Source organism: Natrix helvetica (genome assembly GCF_964273705.1).
Source record: "Natrix helvetica genome assembly, chromosome: Z".
NCBI lineage: Eukaryota > Metazoa > Chordata > Lepidosauria > Squamata > Natricidae > Natrix > Natrix helvetica.
The window spans coordinates 100,703,422-100,726,266 of NC_138554.1; the positions used below are offsets into that span (position 1 = coordinate 100,703,422).

Here is a 22,845-nt window from a genome sequence, read left to right on the forward strand (position 1 = left end):
ATGAGGAATTTGGAGTCAATATTGGATTAGCTAATTCCCTTCTGGGTAGGAGTGACTCTACTTAGTAAAGCTAGATTAGAGTTTAATAGAACTGGACCAAATAGCATATTGGTAAATTTCCTTGTATTAAGCCTGGATTTAATTTGGATAGGATGTTGTATGGTGATTTGCTGTGTTACTTGGGACTTTTGTCTATAAAATCTGAGGGAATGGATAGGGTGCTCTCTTGAATGTCCTTTGAGACAATGGGGGAGGCTGTTTTTGCCCTCCCCAGGCTCCTAGAAAGCTCTGGACCCTGGGGAGGAGAGGAAATGGACATTGGTTTCTTACCTGATATGCCCGTTCTCTGGGCAGGTGGAGACAGCAGCCATGCATGAGGTTAACTCTGTCAGTATCCAGTAGGACTGAGTCTACCAAACGTGACGTCATAGCCTCTGAAGTGTGTCCTCCCGCTTTGATGAAGGAGATAAGTAGACTGCTGTGCTCTATATGAATGCTCTCAACTGCTGCTCTGTTAAAGGACCTTCTCTACGGTCTCTCGACAAACTAGGCTCGCATGGCAAAAGAGTGGGGATGGCTGCTGTTTTCACCTGCCCAGAGAACGGGCGTATCAGGTAAAAAACCAACGCCCATTCTCCAAGTTGGTGGAGACAGCAGCCATGCATGGGACATACCAAAGCTTGGCCTGTCCGTGGGTGGGATTGTGCATGGCCTAGGTGACCTGTGAAGGAAGAACGTGTTGTAGAACCCGCCTTCTGAAAGCCGCATCCGCCAATGCATATTTGTCTATTTTATAGTATTGAATAAACGGTGTTGGCGTAATCCAGGTGACTGCCCTGCAGATTTCCTCAACTGAAGCCTGAGTAACCCACGCCACCGAGGTTGCCACTCACTACGAGTTGAGTGAGCTGTGACATTAGATGGTGGAATCAAATGATAAGATTGATAAGACTTTGAGATGGAAGACCTGATCCAGCACCCAATATTGGAAGATGAGGCCTTTAGTTCCTTGTTGGTTGGAAGAAAGGAAACAAAAAGAGCCTCAGTACGCCTGAAGTCAGCTGTCCTGTTGATATAGACCTTGAGGGCATGACGTACATCCAGTGTGTGCCACTCTCATTCGAGCCTGTGATTTGGATTTGGACAAAAGTTGGGAAGAACCAGGTCTTGAGATCTGTGGAAGGCCGAATTTACTTTAGGGACGGTGGGGTCGAGCCAAAGGATGACTCTATCCGGGTAGAACATGCACAGTCAGATCGGATGGACTGCACTGCCAATTCCGAGACCCTCCTCGCTGAGGTGACGACGACTAAGAAGACCACTTTCAGCATTAGATGCTGCAGTGAGGAAGACCTCAAAGGTTCAAATGGTAGTTCAGTGAGGAAGTCGAGGACATTGGCCAGATCCCACTTAGGAAATCTTTGGGAGACCAGAGGACTTAGGTTGGTGGCGCCCCTGAGAAATCTCCACACATGGGGGTGCAAGGAGAGTGGTTCGAACTGATGCAGCGTGAGGAATGAGGAAAGAGCCGCAACCTGCTGCCGGAGAGGGTTAGGATAGAATCGTTTGTCGAGTCCAAGTTGCAAGAATTTTAAGATGTCCACCACCGCAGCTGTGAGCGGAGTAGTAGCTCGAAGGTGGCAACATGCCTTGAATGTTTGCCAAGTGGCATCATAGATTCTATTAGCAGAGGGGCATTGAGACGCCTGAATTGTCCTGGTCACCTTATCGGAGAGCTTAGCCACTGTTAAGGCCGCCCGCTCAGCCTCCAGGTGGTTAGACGAAGCCATTGGAGATCAGGGTGATGAATGGACCCTTGTTGAAGAAGGGACTTGATCATGGGAAGACACCAGGACGGACCCGCCAATAGAATGATTAGGTCCGCATACCATGGGTGGCGCAGCCAGTGGGGGGCGATGAGAATGAGTTCCGCCTCCTCCTCTAGCATTTTGTGTAAATAAGGTGTACATAAGCCTGGGGGGGCATCCGCACCTCAAGGCATCCGTCCCTTCCACTCCTGGTGTCGCGTACCGGGCAAAGTACCTGGGGAGTTGTGTGTTGGACCATGTTGCAAAGTGATCCAGGATGGGAACCCCATACCTCGTGATCAACTGCCTGAAGATGCGACGGTTCAGGCTCCATTCCCCTGGGTCGATCGTTGTCCCACTTAACCAGTCTGCCTGAGTGTTGTCGATGCCTGAAATATGTTCTGCATGGAGAGAGAGCAGGTTGGTTTCCTCCTATATCCCCAGACGGAATGCCGAGTCCATGAGCGAGATGGCCCTCGTCCCCCCTGGCGGTTGACATGCGCCTTGGCCATCATGTTGTCTAAGAGAATCAGTACATGAGCGTTGCGTACTGACGACTGAAAGTGAATGAGAGCCAGGTGACTAGCCCTCAACTCCAGCCAATTCATGCTGTGGAGTAGGTTGGAGCTGCACCACAGACCTTGGGCCACCTGAGACCGCAGGTAAGCACTCACCCGGTGAGACTGGCATCGGTCATGATGGTGAGATGCCAGGGATCCCTGAAGAGGGAACCCTGGGAGATGGTCGGGGAGACCCACCACTCTAGAGTGTTGATCACCTCTTGAATCAACCTGACCTTGACTGATGAGCAGCTGCTGTTGGTCTTCTAGAATGGCAACAGGACCCACTGTAGGCAGCGACTGTGGAGGTGTGCCCATGGAACGATTGAAAAGCACGAGACCATCTTCCCGAGTAACTGAGACACTTGAATCAGTGGAACCTATTGTCTGCTCCTCACTTCGTTTTCCAGGTCTCGGAGACTGGCCCGGCGCTCTATAGACAGGAAAATCTTCCCCTGAACAGAATCTATCAGGGCTCCCAGATGAACCAGCCTGGAGGTGGGGACCAAATGGCTTTTGTCCCGATTTATGGAGAAACCCATTTCCTGCAGCACCTGCATGGTGGTGTGGAGGTCCTGAAGAGCTTGATTGTGTGACCTGAACAGGAGGATGTTGTCCAGGTAGCACAATATTCTTATGGGTCTGGCCCGCAGATGGGCCGCTACTATGGCCAGCAGTTTGTGAAAACTCGAGGGGCGGATGACAGCCCAAAGGGGAGGGCATGGTACTGAAAGTGACTGCCTAAGTAGACAAACCACAGGAACTGTCTGTGCTTCCTGTGAATGGGCATGAGGAGGTAAGCCTCTGTAAGGCCCAGAGATAAGAAGATTCTTTTTGTGAACACTCTCTAGAATGGATAGGAGAGAGTGCAATTTGAATCTCCTGTACCTGATAAATCGGTTGAGAAATTTGAGATCGAGGATTGCTCTCAAGCCCCCCAAAGACTTTGGCACAATAAAGAGATGAGAATAAAACCCTCGCCCTGCCTGGCCTGAAGGCACAGGCTGAATGGCCCAAATGTGAAGCAGGTGATGTATAACCTGATCCACCAGGCGCCTTTTGAGAGGATCCCTGGAGACACGGCACATGACAAAGTGGTTTGGAGGGCTGGAGAGCAAGTCCAATGTTAGGCCGATTCTGATGGTGGAGCTGATGCATGGATCGTTGGTGATGTCATCCCAGGAGGGACTCCGGGCAGTCATTTCTGCCTCTTGAAGGAGCAATTGGAGTTCTCCTTGAAGGATTTCCTGGAGGGAAATCGCTGGTTGTTCCTGCCTGATCTGCTGGAGAAGGAGGGTCCCTGACGTTGCAGACAGGAGTTGCAGAAACCCCTGTCCTGCCCTCGAAAGGGCTTCCTGAGATAGGAAGATTGGTTCCGACCCTCCTGCTTTTTGGTTGCAGCCTGCAAGATCTTACATTCATCCTTAGACTCCAATCTGAAGAGGAGGTTAGTGGAGTAAGAAGAGGCGAGCCTCCACTTAGCCCGGGCATCAACCTGCCACTGCTTAAGCCAGAGAAGCTGGCGGGAAGTGATGGAAGAGGTGATGGATTTGGATGCGAAACGGGCCATGTCCAGGGAGGCATCTGCAGTGTATTCTAGGGCCGCCTTCAATTTATTGATGCCCCTGCGGACCTGGAATCCCTAGGGGAGAGTCTCTCCTGAAGCTGCCTCAGCCAAAGGAGTGCAGATCGGCTGAAAAATGAGGCTGATGGACAGCCCATGCCAAGGCTTGATGCCCTTTAATGAGTGTCTGTTCAAGCCTCTTGTCCTCTGGAACAAGAGAATCTTCTGGAACAGCCGAAGCCACATTGGGAGAGGACAAACTCACCACTGGTAAGTCAATAAAGGGTACCTCAAGTGCCTTGGAGAGCTCTGGTCCCACGTTGTACAGACGCTTGTCCAGAGTGTTGGGGAGAGGGCCTGTACCTGGGGATACCCACTGGTTCTGGACCACATCGATGAAGAGTCTGGGCAATGGAATCACCTCTTTTTCCACCTTGGGTTGGACGAAGAGTAGATCAGTAGTGTCAGTCTTGTCCGACTCTGTTCCGTGGAAAGCTGGTACACCCGCTACTTTCTTCACCTTAAAGAGAGCAAAAAACAGCTAGTTTAAAAAGACCAACAAATGTAGGTGGATCTGGAGGGAGACTCTCATCTTCTGACAGGTCCGAATCCCTGGCGGGACATTCCTCTTTCCCAAAGACCGATGGGTGGATGGAGGTTCCAGGTAACTTGAGCGATGAGGAAGCCGAATGTTCTCTGTTCCTATGTCTGGATCTAGAAGAAAAAGACCTGCGTGGAGTAGAATGAGAAGACCAGTGTCTGAGACCTGCTGCTATGCCACGTTCAATGGCATTGGAGATAATGTTGGCCATATCCGGAGTGTAAGGAAGGGGCCTGAAAGGGAGGGAACCAGAATTCTGGGACAAGACATCCTGTTCAGGAGTGAGGTTCCTGTCGTCCCCAGACTCCTCCCCGCTGTGGTTCACGTCACCTGTGCTCCTGGCCTCAAGTTGGATGATGGAGGCCACCGAAGACAATTCCTCCTCTGAGTCAGAGGACAGTTCTTCAGGGGGGCTAGCTTCCAGCCTCTGGGCCTGGAATGGATAGGGTTCAGCATGTTTAGTCTTTTCCTTGGCCTTCCTGGGGGGAGCGTGTGGGGCCCTAACGCCCTCTTCCGAAGGGGTGCCAGCAGTAGACCTGTGATTCTGGCTTGGGGGCCTTAGATATGGGCTCAGCAGGAGAGGCTTCTGAGACAGCCCTGTGTTTGGTCGCTCTGGCTGTTGGAGTCCCGGCTGGAGGACTTGGGGCCTGGGAAGCTGGAGGGGCCTGACATTCTTGGGCGGGAGTGGAGGCCATGGCCAGTACTTACGACCGATGCTCACAAAATGGCTGCCATGAAGATTCCTGCAAAAACAAAATGGCCACCGAGGCAAACAAACCTGTGGGCCAAGGAGCGTGAAAGGCAATGGCTCCAGCAAATGTGACAAGGCGATGCAGCAGCAGTTGTGGTGGCGGCGGTGGCACTTTCTGAGAGGGCAGCAAGGCTGCTAACGAGGCGGAGGCCTCCTTGCAGCATACAGAAAAGGACCCTTCAGGTAAGCCAATGGTCATTTTCTTCACGCTGCTTGGAGACACCAAGCATGGGATATACCCAAGCTAAATGTCACTAGGGCAGAAAGAACCTGATTCAATGGTCTCTGCAGTGGCATGGATACCCTGAAGGACCTGTCTCCCAAACACGAACTTGTCCAATTGGTAAGCTCGAACAAATTGGGATGGTGAAGCCCACATAGCCCCTCTGCAGATCTCTTCTATGGGAGCTTGGGTGGCCCAGGCTGCTGTGGATGCGGCACTCCTCGTAGAGTGGGCCATGATGTGGCGTGGTACCTCTCTAGACTGGAGCTGATAAGCAAGGGCAATGTAAGCACGCAACCATCGGCCGATGGTAACGGAGGTGACTTTGCACCCTATGGTAGCAGGTTGAAAGGAAATGAAAAGCGATTCTGATCGCCTGAACGCCACAATGTGCTTGATGTATTTGCGAATGGTTCGATGCACATCCAGTTTGTGCCATCTGCATTCCGTAGGATGTCTTGGGTGAGGACAAAAGTCCAGAAGAATGACTTCCTGGCTTCGATGAAACCAAGAGTTGATCTTCAGAAGAAATGAAGGATCTAAGCGGAGAACGACCCTGTCTGGATGTATGACACACAAGTCCTCCCTGACTGACAAGGCCGCCATCTCCGAAATCCTATGTGCAGAGGTGATCTCAGTCAGAATACTATCTTAAAGATTAGGTGCTTCAGGTCAGAGGTGCGAATCGGCTCAAATGGAGCCTCGACTAGAGCCCTAATTACAACATTCAACTCCCAGGTCGGGTACCGATGAACAACCGGAGGCCGTAAGTTGGAGGCGCCCTTTAGGAAATTGTGGACCATGGAATGACATGCTAGGGATAGGTGGCTGCTGGGAGCAAGGATGGTGGACAACGAAGCGTGTTGGCCACCAACCCCTGATCCAATCCTTCTTGCAAAAAGCCCACAATTTGTGGTATGGAAGCGGAAGCGGGGTTTATCTGCTTAGGCGCACATCATTTAGTGTAGGCTGCCCAGGTGGCCTAATAAATTCTGGTAATGGATGGTCGACGTGCTGCCTGGATGGTTTAGATGACCTTTTAAGGAAAGCCTGTCCCTTTCAAGGAGGTTCCTGTCAAGTACCAAACAACCAATTGCAACCATTGGGGCTCCGGATGTGATAGGGCCCCCTGGCTGAGAGAAAACTCTCCTGGAGGGATCCTCCACGGCTTGAGAGACTCATGAGGTCGGCAAACCAGGCCTGTCTGGACCAGTATGGTGCTACGAGAAGACCCTCCATCTGTTCTGTGAGAATCTTGCAGATGACACTGGAAAGGAGAGGCAACAGTGGAAACACGTAGAGGCCTGGTGGCCAGCAGCAAAGAAGTGTGTTGACCCCTTCTGCCTTCAGAGACTTGTACCTGGAGAAGAAGTGAGGGAGATGAATGTTCTCCAGGGTGGCAAACAGGTCGACTGAGAGGCGACTGAACCTCTGTGTGATCTTGAGGAAGCGGTCTGGGTGCAGATGTCAATACGAATGGTAGATCGTGGCCCTGCTCAACCAATCTGCCTGGACATTGCTCACCCCGGAGATATGATCCGCTTGAAGGGACAGATGTTTCTCTGCCCACTTCCCCAGGCGTTCCGCCTCTGCCATTCAGGAACTTGGAATGAGTGCCCCACTGGCGGTTGACATGTGCCTTGTTGGACACATTGTCCACTAACAACATCACGTGCTGGCCTTGGATGATCGTTTGAAACTGAAGGAGAGCTAGTCTCACCGCTTTTAATTCAAGCCAATTTATGCTTTGTGTCAGCCTCTGCTTCGCTATTTGCTTTCGGCTGCCATTGAAATGGGAAGGGGGCCCTGGTATTTGGGAGGGGAAGTTTAAGTACAGGAGAGATTATAAAAGGGGAGTTTTGTTCTCACCGTCTACTGCACAAGCCTTGTGCTTGGTGTTGGTCAAGGACAACCATCCTGCATATGAACCTGATGATGCTCCTTGAAGATGGAACTCACATGACACCTAAGGGATTTGCAGATTGGACAGTGGGATGAGGGTTACCGGGGGGAGGGGGTTGGTCACATATTGATATGTATGATTTCGCACGCTTTTGCCTCAGATCTTGCTTTGCTTAGCTGCTATCTTTTCATAACCAGTAAAAGTACTCTTAATTCTGCAAAATTGAGTTAAGTGGTTTCTTTCTTGGTTGATGAGGGAGGCCAGCTTGACATTAAGCAAGATCTCACTTTCACATTCATCCCGGAGCTAATACCTTCCAAGGGGAGTGTAAATAAAACCAAAACCTTCAAAGGAATGCCCTACCCAGGAAGCGACCAGGACGATAACATGCGGGTGGCTGCATCCTCATGTCCCTTGGAGATGGAGCAGATGGGGGATCTGAATTTGGAGGAACGATCCGTCTGCCCCAGGTGGTCATTGAGAGTGGGACAGAAGTATGACCCTGAGGAAATTCCGGCTGGAGTTACCACAAGGCGACCTCAGCGGCCGGCAACTTCTTGACAGGACGCCGACGAGGAGAACCTTATGATGTCCCAGGCTATGAAACTCCCAGGCTTGGAAGAGGTTACATTTACACAATAGCAGTCCCGAAAGAGAAGCTGATGTCCCAGACCTAGAGGAGAGAACTGTAGAAGACCTGTTCCGCCCAAGGGGGGCCCTGGGGACAGACAGTGGAGCTCATCAGGATGGGGAAGCCCTGGTAGCAGCAGCCGCAGCCGCGAGAGCCCTTCCAAGAGGAGGAGAGGCACCCCGCAGATGCCAAAAGTTCCTCCGCTTGGGGTGAAATTTGGAGGTGACCCAAAGGAGCTAGGATTTTTCCTGGTTCAAATCTGGAATTTCATGCAACAGTTCCGAGAGGATAGCCAAGGTAAGAGTTGTTACCATGGCGCTGGAGAACAAGACAGCAGATGGTTGCCCTGCATAATGATGACTCCCTCCTGCTGAGACTATAATAGGTTTATGGCGCCTTGAGGAAACTTTGGTGACCCGCTCACGGAGCGGAAGGCCAGAACCAGAATGAATATCCTTATCCAGTGGAAGAACCCAGTGGTTGATCACATACAAGAGTTTTGTGAATTGTCCGTTTATATGCGGGGATTGGTCGGAAGAAGCTTTAATGGACAGTTTTATGGATGGCTTAAACAAAGATACATACCAAAACTGTGTAAACAGGGAGCCCCCCCATAATTTGCAACGCTGGTACGAATTGGCAGCAGACATGGAGATCGATCTAGCCAGAGACAAGTACTGCGAAGACAGTGAGAAAGAGAAAGCTACCCCTCCCAACCCCCCCCAAAGGAACTCCGAAAGGAGGAAAAAGTTGGTCTACAAGCAAGCCCCGGTCTACCACCTGCTTCTGTTGCGGAAAGGAGGGGCACCGGGCAGCAAATTGCCGCTCCAATATTGGCCCAAAGTCCCCTGCCAGGGGGGAGATGAAGCCAGACAAATAGTCTGGGAAAAGGGACACCACCATGAAAGGGGTGGAACCTGTTGCACAATTCCCTCCCATCCCAAGAGAAAAACCATCCTCATCAGGGGAAAGTGAAACCAAATCCAATGACAACCATCTGGTAAGTTTCCGATTGGGCCCCATGACCATCCCAGTAGAAGCTAAAGTGCCTTCTACTGGCACCCAAGTAAAAATGCTAGCCCTTTTAGACTCGGGATGCACACATTGCATTGTTAGCCTGGAAGTGGTGGAAAAAATGGGCTTAAGACTGAGAACTTTGAAAGTCCCTATTGCCTTTTACCAGTTGGATGGGTCAGTAGCTTGGGGGGCTCCTGCCCATTTTGTGACTGAACCAATAGATGTGGATGGGGGCTCACCAAGAAACTTTTAAGTTTCATTGTGGCACTGGGGATGGACTGGCCTCTCATACTGGGCTTACCCTGGTTATGTAAATAGAACCCACACATCAACTGGAAGATGCATCCAATTCCCTAAACCCCCTGAGGGAGAAGGCAGGGTTTCCAATATTACCAACGCTGAACCTAAACTAGCGGCCGCGGTGCAGGAAAAAAATGAGGGTGAGGAGAAAATCCCAAAGGAATATTGGGACCTAAAGGACGTTTTCAGTAAAAAATCCTGTGATAAATTACCCCCTCACCGCGCGACGGATTGCAGCATTGAGATCCTCCCAGGAGTAGAACTTCCAAAACCCCAAATTTACCCAATGACGCCACGCAAAATTGAGGAATTACAGTTGTTTATTGACAAAAATTTGAAAAGGGTGTTTATTGAAACTGCTAGGCCACGTGTGGCCGCCCCATGTTGTTTAGAGAAAAGAACGATAGCTCCTTTCGTCTCTGTGTTATCTACAAAAATCTTAACAGTGTGTGCATGGAAAAAGTATACCCCCTCCCTCTGATGAAGGATATGTTGGCCCAATTGGGTAAAGGGAAGGTCATCATGAAATTGGACCTAAGAAAGGCCTACTACAGAGTCAGAATCAAAGAGGGAGATGAATGGAAAACGGCTTTCAACTGCCCACTCGGGTGTTTTCAATTCAGAGTACTCCGATTTGGCCTACAGGGGGCGCCAGATGTTTTCATGCAATTAATAAATGAAGTTTTACATGAACACCTGTACAAGGGCATGATGGTCCACCTTGACGACATCCTTATCTACATGGAAACACATGATGAACATGTGACTTTAGTATGATCAGTACTCAAGAAACTCCAGGCCACACAACTTTATGCCAAATTGTCTAAATGTGAATTTCATCAAGAGAAAATTGATTACTTGGGCTACCGCATCTCCCATAACGGCATCGAAATGGACCCAGCAAAAGTCCAGGCTGTAACTGAGTGGGCACCTCCTCGCACCCACAAACAATTACAAAGATTTTTGGGATTTGCGAATTTTTATTGTCAATTTATTCCCTCATTCGCCAGCATTGCTCTGCCCATTACAAATCTAAAGTCAAAAGAGGAGGCCAAGCCCAGACCGGGTAAGCCGTTGAATTGGACTATGAAGTGTCAAGCCACTTTCGAGAAATTAAAGCGACTCTTTAAAGCTGAACCCATTTTGAAACACCCAGATATGGAGCACCATTTATCATTCAAGCTGATGCCAGTGATGTGGCAGTGGGGACAGTATTACTTCAAACGAACGCTGATGGGAAATTTCAGCCATGCACTTACACCTCTCACAAACTGACAGAGACGGAGAGATGATGGGCTATGTGGGAAAAGAAAGCTTTTGCTGTCAGATGGGCTTTGATGACCTGGCAACATTTCCGAGAAGGGGCGAAACACCCTTTTGAAGTATGGACTGATCATACAAATTTGGAAGCATTGAAGACCCCATATAAGCTATCTCCTAAACAGGTTCATTGGGCGCAACATTTCAACCATTTCAACTTTACCCTCAAGTACATTCTGGGGGCGGGGGAGAACTTCATGGCTGATGCTTTGTCTAGGCATCCCCAATGCAACAGGTCTAAGCTGAGCGTAGTTCACCCAGCCAGTCTAGCTGCCCCGGTGATTACTAGAAGCCAAGGCGTTTCGAATTTAGAGGTCACGGTGGACCTTATGTGCAAAATCAAGTAAGGCCTTGAGTCCGATGACTGGTTCAAGGAACATTCAAACGAATGTACTATGAAGGTTGGCCTGGCTTGGGTAGGGGCTAAATTGTATGTTCCTGCTAACCTGAAAACTATTGTTCTTCAATGGACCCACAATTCAAAAATGGCAGGCCATTTTGGATTTGTAAAGACTTTACATCTGGTTAAGAGGCAATTTTGGTGGCCTTCATTGAAAAAAGACATTGAGTACTACATAGCCAGTTGTCCTGTTTGTGCTGCCGCAAAGCGCCCACTGGGAAAACCCCAGGGCCTTCTCCAAGGTATCGCCCCCCCCTGAGGCCCCATAGGAGGAGATATCGATGGACTTCATTGTCGAATTGCCAGTCTAGGACAGCGATGGATAACCTTTTTTGGCTCGCGCGCCATAAGTGTGGGGGGTGAAGGGGGATCGTGTGCGGGCGTGCCGCACCCATAATGCAATGCACCCTCCGAGTGGCCACGCGCACACTATGGGCGCGGCCATTTTTGCATGCTTTTTTTGCCCTCCCCAGGTTCCAGAGGCTTTATAGGAGCCTGGGGAGGGCAAAAACAGCCTCCCTCACCCCCCGGAGGTTTCAGGAACCTTCAGGAGGCTTCCCTGAAGCCTCGGGAGCAGTCAAAATGACCCTCCGAGCAAACGGGAAGTCACTTCCGGTTTGCTCAAAGGGTCATTTTGAGTGCTCCAAAGGCTTCAGGGACCTTCAGGACGCTTCCCTAAAGCCTCTGGAACAATCAAAATGACTCTTCCTTCTCAGCCAGGAAGATCACTGGCTGAGATGAGTATTAAGGGCACCTCCACAAAGAAATCTCTGGCGTGAGATCCAAGCCTCCCAGCATCTGCCGATTTAACAGCTGGAGGGAGGCCTAAGGTAAGGACCAACAGCAAATGTGGTGGCTCCCAAGCCGGCTCGCGTTGCCCAGCAACTCGGAGAAGCTGTGCGCTCTCGGAGAAGCCCGGAACAACCGCCAGCAATAAGCAGAAGCCAGACCTTCTTTTCTTGCAGGATGAAAAACTTCTCTGGTTGGAAAGTCCAAGTTAAGCTTAAAATTCTGTTGATATTCTGGAACCACTGAAAACGTGTCCATTGGGCTAGAACTGAATTGAAAAATCTGAGGAGCCAGAAGAGGAGGCGTGGCTAAAGATCTTTCAATTCAGTCTAGGGCAGTCAGACAGAATTTAACCCATGCTTGGACTCTCCAAGCAGCGTCCAGGAAAATCCTCAAGACTTACTGAGGCCGCTATGGAGTACCAGAGGTCACGGAGTCGCCTCGTGGGCTTGCTTCCCCTCAGAGCCATCAGAAGGTAGCTGGAACCCTGCATCCCAGCAGGGGAACTATCGCCGCTGCTCCAATGATCCCTGCCTTCTGCAGCCAATTTGAAGGTAGGGAATCTTTTAAAAGGAATTCTTTTGTACAGATAGCCAATTAATTCAATTTAAAGTTGTCAAAGTTGAAGAGAGAGCAATTAGCACAGCCAATCCAAGATCGACTGAGTCTAAAAAGCGGGAGGACACACCTTAGAGGCTATGACGTCACGTTTGGTAGACTAAGTCCTATTGGATACTGACAGAGTTAACCCCATGCATGGCTGCTGTCTCCACCAACTTGGAGAATGGGTCCATTGCGTGCCAAAAGCGGAGGGAGGGAGGGGGTCGCATGCGCATGGGGGGTCGCACACATAGAATTATGGGTATGGGCACGCTCTCACGTCAGAAGGGATTTGGAAGCAGTCAAGGTATCTGGGCTAAACAAAAATATTAACAAATGCTTAAATTAAAATTGTAATTCAGTTGGTTTTGGTGGGCCACATTAATAATGAACCGATGAAGAATAATTATATTTTCTCTGCTCGTTTTCCAAAAAAAGGTTTTTCCCTCCATCTTTATAGAAGACATACCAGAGAATTGATTTCCAGAGAGATTTTAATTACTTACCTAATGACATATGCATCTAAATGCTTTCAATGTTAATGATTGCTGAGAATTCCTACTATGCTTAGAAGCTGGCTAGATATTAAACTTGCTAAGGTTGAGAAACATTGATATGGAGTACTTCCAACTGGGCCCATAATAGTAATATTACCATTTTTTTGGACTACAAGATGCTCCGAAATATAAAACGTACCTAGCTTTTAGGGGAACAAGGGGGAAAAAATCTGCCTCTGCCTCCCAGCAATTTGCCTCCTTGCAGCAAACACCACAGACAATATACACTGTTTGTGGTGTATTTCTGTGCATGTGTGCCTGACCCATAGAAATAGCAAAGAATCTGAGAAATGTACATTATGGCAGTATATTAATGCCAGAAAGTTTTCTTAAATGTAGTCACACTAACTCCTCCCAATTATTTTAATACATACTCCAAACCTGACTAAGTCACTGTCTAACTCAGCTGCCTTATGTTAATACTACAACAGGACACTGTTACATTTCAGACTATACTTCTACAGATGCTGTTAAAATTGATGTGGCTTTCTGGAAGTATACATTATTCTCTGCTATTTAAAAGAAGATACAATAACACTGGGCTGTTCAGATCAAGCATTTATTTTTAAAAGTTTCTTCATTTTGTTAAGTTGTCTAGAACAATAATAAAGCAGTCTTTAAAAAATAATTCTAATTTGAACGTTCTATAGGCATTTATAGTTATTGACTTACCTCCTTGCAGCAAACAGCAAACAGCTTGTTTCAGTTTAGCCTGATTAGAAGGGGAAAAAATCTGCCTCTGCCTCCCAGCAATTTGCCTTCTTGCAGCAAACAGCCCGTTTCACTTTCAATTTCAGCACAGGCCTCCTGATGATCAGCTGTTTCAGCCTGCAGAGATTGCCATAGCCTATTGCCGCCTCTGCAAGCCCATTTGCTGCAAGGAGGTAAATTGCTGGGAGGTAGAGGTCAAAGGGTGGGAGGGCGGGGCTACACTCAGTGTATAAGACGCACCCAAATTTTCACCCTCTTTTAGGGGGAAAAAAGGTGTGTCTTATACTCCAAAAAATACAGTATGTATCATTGTTTCAATACATTAAAGAACTTTTAAAAATACCTCCAATTATTTAAATTCAACACCTTTTTTAAATGGATATCGGCATGTGACCATTTCATAGAATTTGCCAAGTGTGTTGAAAATATCTAAATTTGTCCTAGTTCCCAGTTCATTGATCTTGAGGCCATAATTATTAATCTATACTATACAATCTGAAATGTTATTTCTTATCCACCAGAAAATCAGAATAATGGGAATTATCATTGTGGATCTAATAGTCTAAACAAAAAAAAATAGTTCTAAACATAATCCTATTACCAATTCATCAAATACCAGATTAGTTTTATATACAATACATCCAGAATACCGGTATGTACTGCATTGCTTTATTATCGCTGCAAACCTGAATAAAGATCTTTGATAAACATTAGAAAGACCCAGATATTATCTGCCGTAACAATTTGCATTCAGCTCCTGCTACTTAAATGTCTGAAAATATCACCAGATTATTGTATTAAACATGTCTAAGGTTCCAACATCAAAGCAAACACTTAAGAAAGATTAGAGCCATCCTTGACAGGTACATCTTAAAGAAACAAGGAAATTAATGCCACTGGTAACTATCTGAGTAGAGTAATAAATTTTTATGCCTAAATTACTTTGATGGAAATGCATTTTTCCTAACTCAAATATATTCCAAAAATTTAATTTGCAGCATATGATTTCTGTACTTCTAATGAACTGTCTATAGATAGAAATAAGTTAGAGACTTGGAAGAAACTTGTACGCTGAAAAAGTATTGAGTGTTCCAGTGCTAATCAGTATTCAGTACTTCTTTCTCAAAAAGTTTTGCAGACAGGAAAAAATAACATGACACTTTTTTTCTATTTCTGCAGGAAATATTTAATCATTAACTCAGTTTTGCCATATTAGTGTACTGTATGCTTATTTCACTACTTCAGACACTGGATAGTTTTTTTTACACTGAGGTATTTTAAGGATTGTTATTGTCTTTGAAGTGCTAAGAAGGGACAAGGAAAGCCTCCTGCCTTTCCTCAAAATGAAATCCAAATGGATTAGTCCATTTGGAAGCCGAAAGATTCAGTTTCATACTTACAAAGCATGAAGACGTGCCACCTTATGCAGGTTATGATACCAAAGAGACCCAATATTTGAGTAGGCATTATAGTATGCCAGTTTACCTGACATCCAATCCATTCTATAAGATTTAATTCTAATCTGCAAACTCTAATGTTATTAACTAGGTACTAGTTCATAGAAAACAATTATAAGTATCTTGCTATTTGCTTTTGTATAAAGTGTCTTATTCTCTCACTCTGATCCTAGACTAGATTTTATATATATATAAATATATATATATAATCAGGATGCCTTTCCTATAGATACCATATGAGATTTTATAGGATACCATAGATATCCTAAAAAAGGATGACTAAAACAAAAAACTATTTATATTCAGTTCTTTAAAAAAAATTGAGAATTCAGCAGAAATTGAAGAAGATACAATCCTACAGCCTCCAACTGAACACAAGAATTGCCTATTTACATATTTAGAGGCAGCCTCTCACTTTTCACAGAATTAATGGTTTTGTAAATTCCTTAAATAGCAATATATACAACCAGTTAACTTGAAACAGAATCAAAAGCAGCATTTCACCATCTGCTCTTAAATAAGCCAATTCAGCTCTGCTGCTTAAAAGCCAAGATTTCCATCTAGTGGGGAGTTGCAGTCTGATACTGCAAAAGATTCACCTCTTCTAAATGGATACATATAAATTCAAGATCAACTTCTCTACCTAACTTCTTCTAATTTATAAAACACAATTTATCCAAATATCACAACATATTTGCTTCAAAACTTCGATAGTTTAATATTGTTATTCCAAAAACAAACATGTAACTGAACAGAAGAAATACAATTACAAATAATTCAGCAACATTGATGTCCAAAACAATACCAGATGTTAATTTATGGGTACTCTAATCTTAACTAACTAACTTAATTAGCTCTGGTTAGTTTAAAGAATGTAATTTTGGAATTCTCTAAGATACTATGTGAAGCTTCTGTATTTTGTGGTTTTTCACTTCTACAAGACAAGTGGAAAGAATATTTGACAGTAGATAAAGAGAATTTTAACATTCAAAAAACTGAAAATATAACTGAAGTCAAACACTAGATATGTATCACACTTGTTTAAAAAATACTGAATACAAAAGCATAAAACATATGTATATAATCTTTCAAAGTACTATACATTTGTTATCTTCTGCTGTTTTAATTATCATTAAGGCTGAAAAGGCTATCTTGGGATGAATAGGTTACCCTGATCTTATTTATTTATAATTTGCATTCTGATCACTCATATACCCATCAGAGTCTTTCTCTGATGAAGGTTGACTCTTGTTATTCAGCCTTTCATCAGACAGCTCATTTTCTGAACTCTGTTCTCCATTGACATATTCAGTGCCTTCACTTTCCAGTGGAACTGAAATCAGGTCAGGTGACAAGAAGAAGTCAGCATTCGACACCTGTTCTGCAGTCATCCGATTATCGTAGCAAAGGAGTTGTGAAAGTAAAGCTTTAACTTTATCATCCTTGAAAGAAAAAGCCAGCATGAAATATGACTCAAAGTACAATTATCCAAAATCAATAAATGAGAATATTTATTTTTCAAAACGAGTAATTAACATTTTAACATGTATCTCTGAAATAGAGAACATAAAGTACTTGGTCTACTGCAGATGAAAGGCAAAACCTGCAAGATTGCGGCCATGATTTCATGTTCACATATTGAAAACCTCTGAACATGTCACATCCACCATCTTGCAAATTTTGAGCTCATCATGCAGACTCCCCTAATGTATACACTATTTTTAGAAAAACAAAGGCCCCTCACACAGGTGAAGGAGAGAGCGTGAGAGGCTTCACTTCATTCCTTCTGGTCTGTTATGCTTGCCATATTTTATCTTTATCTTTTATGTTGTATTGATTTTACTATAATTTCTTTGTTTGATTTTTATTAGCTGCCCAGAGTTATAATCAGACAAGATACAACTTTAATATATTATTGTTGTTGTAAACTGCAAATTCAGTGAAAAAAAATATTATAAAGTAGAAACTCAGAACAATGAAAAAAAGAATATAGCACTAATAGAGACTTTTATATGTACACGAAACAGCTAGGAGGATTGAATCCAGAGAGTGCAAACCTCAACATGGCTGGATATCCAATACACCACTGAAAAAATTCTAAATTATTGTTAAAATAAAATAAATGACACAAGAATCAAATACAAATAACACCGGTGTTATTTTCACAACCTTTTGGCTCCATTTAATGACCCTCATGTTGTTTAACAGTTGCGTCAAGGAGAGCAAGGTATGGGGTTGTTAAATGAAGCTGTTTTGCTTAAGTCATTGCAACCTGCAACAGTAAAGTGTAACTCCAAAGAAAAAATTAGAATATTAAAAATTAGTAGGAAAAACTATTGGAGATACGCTTTGACAGTTTTTCTCTTTTACCTGAATCTATGGGGCGGTGTTACACTCCACCTCTATCTAGCAGCTTCTTCTTGTTATTCAAAGAAACTTCAATCCTCTGATTAGCAAGGGGGAGGTGGTTAGGAAATCTGATTTTGCATGTGACTCAGATCTTAGCAAGATGGTCTCTATTTTATAATCTTATGGGAAGTATGTCTTACTTTATATTTTTATTTTTTTTAACCAGGCTACCCAGTATTTGTTTCCTGATGAATTGGGTAGTTCTATAAATTAGCATAGGTAATTGAATATTATATTCCTTACTATATTGTTTGATTGGCAATAGTGTAATCTTTTTCCATTGGGTTGCTCCAGTTTATTTATTTATGTGGCTATATTTCATTTTTCCAGAACCAGTCCTTGCAATTATGTAAAATATTCTAATTAGTTAGCAATTCTTGAACAATATGTAGCCTTCTGTTCTTCATATTTTATATCAATCTTTTCATCAGCAATATGAAAGTGTTTTGAAAGATTCTGTATGAATAGCTATCAATTTATATCACCTATACTCTTACTTGTCTTAATTGTTTTTATTTAACATTCCTTTAAAAACAGTCAATTATGCATTAAATTTGAAATATTTAGGTTGGAAAAAAACCATACCATAGCAAGGCCATCAATTTGAGGAGTTCCATCTCTGTTTGTTTTGATTTCTTCCTTTCCAATAAGTAGCTGCACATTTAAAAGATAACAAAATTATTCCCAATAGCAATAAACTAAACATTGCACTGCCCAAACTACTCCCCTAACCCCAATCTGCACTCCCTCAGCACTGAATTTCCTGCATAATCTTCATCAGGTTCTGCTCTTCTATCCACTTTCTCTCCTTCTCCCCCCTCCACCCCCCAATTTCCTGTGCTAGGTTTAGGCAAGTACTAATCCATTTGGAGACCAGGCTGGCCCAAAATGAACATTCCTGACACAACTGGCAAGATTACCAATCAATATCAACAAAAAAGTGCAGTAAACAAAACTTGATTTGATAATTATGGAAACTATAATTCTTTAATCTTCAAATATTCATTTTATTATATTGGCTACCATTTTTTTAACATCTTCCCCAAGAAGCATCATATGTCTTTAGGCAAACACAAAGTTATCAAAACAGGAGTGAGATGCTTTATACTGTGATACAGCAATGCCTGTTACCGAAGATTTACGTACCCAGTAAAGCAGACAACCAAAAGCATACATATCTGAGGCTGGAGAAGGTGGCTGACCCTCTCTTAGCTCAGGGGAAATTAAGCTCAAGCCATTCAAAGTCATAGAATCTGACAAAGCGCGCTCGCTCTGAAAGTAAAACAATTCAGAAGTTAATACATAGGCTTTGACTCTTATCCCCATTCATCATATTGAACTCTTATTACTATTAATGCCATTCAGGTATTATTTCAGGGGTGTCAGATATGGGGAGATATAATTGCAGGAGACTTATTGTACTGGTTGCATGTTCCAACTCCTTAAACTCAGCCTTTTTATCAGGTCAGCAGATCAACAGTGAAGCAAGTCTTAAGCTGTTGCTTTTAAATGCCAGGTCAGCCTGAAAAAAGAGAAGCTGGTATGGTTGTTATCCAAAACACTCTGGCTGCAGAGCCTCACAAGTCTCTTTGTAGGAGACTTTTTCTTACAATGGGCTCTAAAGAACAGTTGAGATTGCTGCTATTGTGCCAGCCTTCCTGCTGCATAGCAGTTTCCTTGCTTGAGGTCCTAGACTTCACTACCAAATTGGTGGTGGCATTTCCTAGTTTATACTGCTGGGGGACTTCAACCTGTCTTCCTTGGGAGCGGGCTTAGACACAGCATGGGAATTCAGGTCTGCCTAGAAATAGACATCATACACTCACTTTGGTTATCTTCTTGGAGCGATGCCTTTGACTTGGAATTGATGGATCTATCTTTGGTCCCGTCTTGATCAGATAACAGTCTGGTGGCTATGAGTATTTCTAGGTTGCACTCACTCGCAAGGAGGAGAGATCTATTAGATTGCCCTGTCCCTGAAACTGATGAACCTGATTGCTTTCAAAAGGCACTAGGTGTTATAATTGAGAATCTGCTGCATAGTTGTTCCCTCTTGGAATATGAGTGGCTGAGTGATTACACCCAAGCGGTCTCTTTTGACCTGTGGATCTCAGTATTCTTTTTATTACACAGAAGAACTGAGAGAAATGAAAGAGATCAAGAAATCTAGAATACCATCATCAGAAGATGAACAAATTCAACTAAACTGCTTCACTAAGAACTGCTATTAAAGTCTATCTTTGCCAATCCCTTTGGTGAAGCAAAAATACTTTGCACAAATTGCATCTGCAGACAACAGACAACATTCCTTTTTAAGGTAATATTGGCCCTCATAGATAAGGAGAACTTGGAGATCTACCTACAAGGACACACTGGAAAATTTGCTGATTTTTCTGACAAGGGACTGGGAGATAAAATTACTCACATTTGTCCACAATTGTCCATGCAGATATGGACACTGGTTCAGCGGAGATTCCCTGGGAATTCTTGCCTAAGTAATGGGGAATGGTTTGACCCTGTAATTCCTTAGGACAGGGCCATCCAACCTTTTCGGCACCAAGGATAGGTTCTAATTGAGACAGATTTTTGCACAGACTGGAAGGGGCAATTTCGTGTCCCACAGATGGGCTTTGCTTGTTTGTACGGCCTGGTTTCTGGCATGGTGCAGCCCGGTGCGGGTCCACAAATCAGGGGTTGGGGACCCCTGCCTTAGGAAGTGGGCAGGATCTAGGAAATGTGAGCTTGGCCACCTATTACATCTGTCTCCCTACAGCTGGTAGAAGGTTTCCAGGAGGTGATACATAGGTGAGTACTAGAGATGGTGAATGTCTCCTTGGACAGTGGCCCTACCCCAGTTCTTTAAAGCAGTTGTGGTTCACCCCCACAAGAAGCCATTTCTAGAGCCCATCCTGATGGGCAATTTTCATCCTGTCTCCAGCGTCCCCTTATTGAGAAGATGTTTGTGCTGCAGCACCAGAGGATCCTTGATGAATTATATTATCTGAACCCTTCCCTCGCCTAAATATGGGATAGAAACAGCATTGGTTACACACTCTAGCGGAAGCAGGACTGGAGTAGCACATCTGTCCTTGCTCTATTTTACCTTTCAGCAGTTTTTGATACTATTGATCATGGTAACCTTCAGGAATAGCTTTGGGGGTTGGGGGAGAACGGGATACTGTGATATCCTGGTTTATTTCCTTTCTACCCTTTCAGTTAGTGTTGGCTGGGAGCAAGAATTCTGACCCTTGGCCACTGATTACCGCAGGGGTTCGTGCAGCGTCTGCTCTTTTAATATCTATATGAAGGGAAGATATTATGTCACCATAGAATATGATATCATCAATATGCTGATGATATTCAATTATGCATTTCTGCCCATGGTGAATTTAGCGATGCAATGACCACTTTCTTTCAGTGCCTGAAGGTTGTTGATATCTGGATGGGAAGGAACAGACTAAAATTGAACCCTAGAAAGATCAAGAGGCTTTGGTTCAGGTCTCCTTAGTTTGGTTGTCTGCAACCTGCGGCTCTGGAACAGCATGCAGGTCTTTGGACCCTCTGCTGTCAGGTGATCCCACCAGTGCTGGCTCCAACCCTTGCCCTTCCCTCCCAGTCACTCCTGCCCTGGCTTGAGAAGGTAAGGGAGACAGCGGGATATGGAGAAGCGGCCGGGGCTGATTCTCTGGTGCCTCATTCTTGCTGGAGCTTCTTCCAGCCATTGCTGGTGCTGGGCGTGCCTCAGTCGCTTGGGGAGACACGCAACCTACCATCTACCCCGAGACCATGGCCAGATCTGGCCATGACAGACGCTGATTAACACAAGGGCTGGCGGGGTAGGATCTGGGAGGAGGAAACCACAGAAAGGGGGATAGGCCTGGGAGGAGGGGCTTGACGTCGCTGTGAAACGACTGACTTTTCTGGAGCTCCGGGATCGCCGTCAAATTCAGGTCACCTGGACGGTCCAATCAGACCTAAACCGTCCCGTAGAGACAGTGATAGGTAGGGGCATATCCTGCTGATCCCAGAGACACCCGCAAAGTCTCTGGTGATCCCTCTTGCCGGTGACTTTGAGTCAGCCATTACGCTGCTGAAATGGCAGACAGCTCCATAATGCAAAGGCAGGAGAGAAGCATGTCGTTTTGGTGAGTTTTATTTTATTTTTCTAATGGAGAGAGATCACCCTAAATTTGGAGATTTTATTAAAGACTGCTAAGAGAACAAGCGGCGGATTTAATGCATGGTCAATTGAAGATTTCCTTTTTTTCCTTTTTACTGCCGGAAGCCTGATTGGACTTTCATTGCAATTTACTTTTTAAAGTGGACTGATTCTTTGCGCTTTTAAAAAAAACTTTCTTTATTGGACTCTTTGGAAACAATGATATAATTAAGTTTGAACTGTCTAAAAATTTCCCCCTTTTTATCTTTGCTTAATGAATTATTGTATTTTTCTTTTCTTGGCTTTCCTTTTTTTTCTTTTTTCTTTAAAAAGTAAAAGGAGTGTAAGAGACAAAGACTGAGAATGGGAAACAATATCACTGCCACCTAGTGGATTTGAAACAATGTTTTTATTTTTCCATGAATGTTTAGAGAAGCTGTTTTTTTTCTCAAAATTATCTTGTTAAGGCTTGATAGTGAGAGGAACACAGTTGTTTATACAGGTGTCCCTTGTGAAACTTTCAATGTCCGGAAACCTACATTGAAAGAATAAATAAATTTTTTAAGGGAAAGCCCAGAGTGACCTTGGAAAGGCTTTCACACTACAAAAGCTTTGAACTCCTTTTCTTTTTCTTCGGCGGCAGTGTTTACCTTTATTATGAAAACTGTGACTGTCAGCCTCGGGATACCATTCAGGGGGGAGCCTGTCCATTGCCATGCCTGTTCAGCCATGCTTACATGCCACCAATGCTGCCATGTTCATGTTGACTCTCTGATGTTGGCGGAGCTTGTAGCTGCATGTGGCTCTGTAAGGCTTCCCTCACCGCTCTGCACCTCACTCAGTGAAGAGAAAGGAGGGTGACTGAAGATGAAGATGGGGGTTGGAGCTACTCCACTGCCTTGGGTAGCCACACAATAGATTGTCTGAGGGAGTGGTTTGGGCAGGCCAACCTCCATGACAGTGGGTCATGTTATCAAGAGAACAGAGGGGATATCCGGTCAGGTAGCAGGAATACACCATGACCTCCTTCCCAGCCTTTCCCTTGCTTCCATCTAGCCAGTCCAAAGTTGAGGCTGGGTGCACCC

The 22,845-nt window shown here is 44.9% G+C and overlaps 1 protein-coding gene across 2 annotated transcripts in view; it reads right to left on the bottom strand.

The window, feature by feature from the left end:
• Positions 1-16,077: 16,077 nt before the first annotated feature.
• STK31 (serine/threonine kinase 31) overlaps positions 16,078-22,845 on the bottom strand; it is a 71,716-nt gene continuing 64,948 nt past the window's right edge. For both annotated transcript variants that reach the window (XM_081970877.1, XM_081970878.1), the window contains exons 22-24: positions 18,748-18,873; positions 18,187-18,255; positions 16,078-16,634 (exon numbers count right to left, since the gene is read on the bottom strand). In XM_081970877.1, the coding sequence (XP_081827003.1) occupies positions 16,374-16,634; positions 18,187-18,255; positions 18,748-18,873 (456 nt within the window). In that variant the 3' untranslated portion in view covers positions 16,078-16,373. The remainder of the gene's footprint in view (positions 16,635-18,186; positions 18,256-18,747; positions 18,874-22,845) is intronic.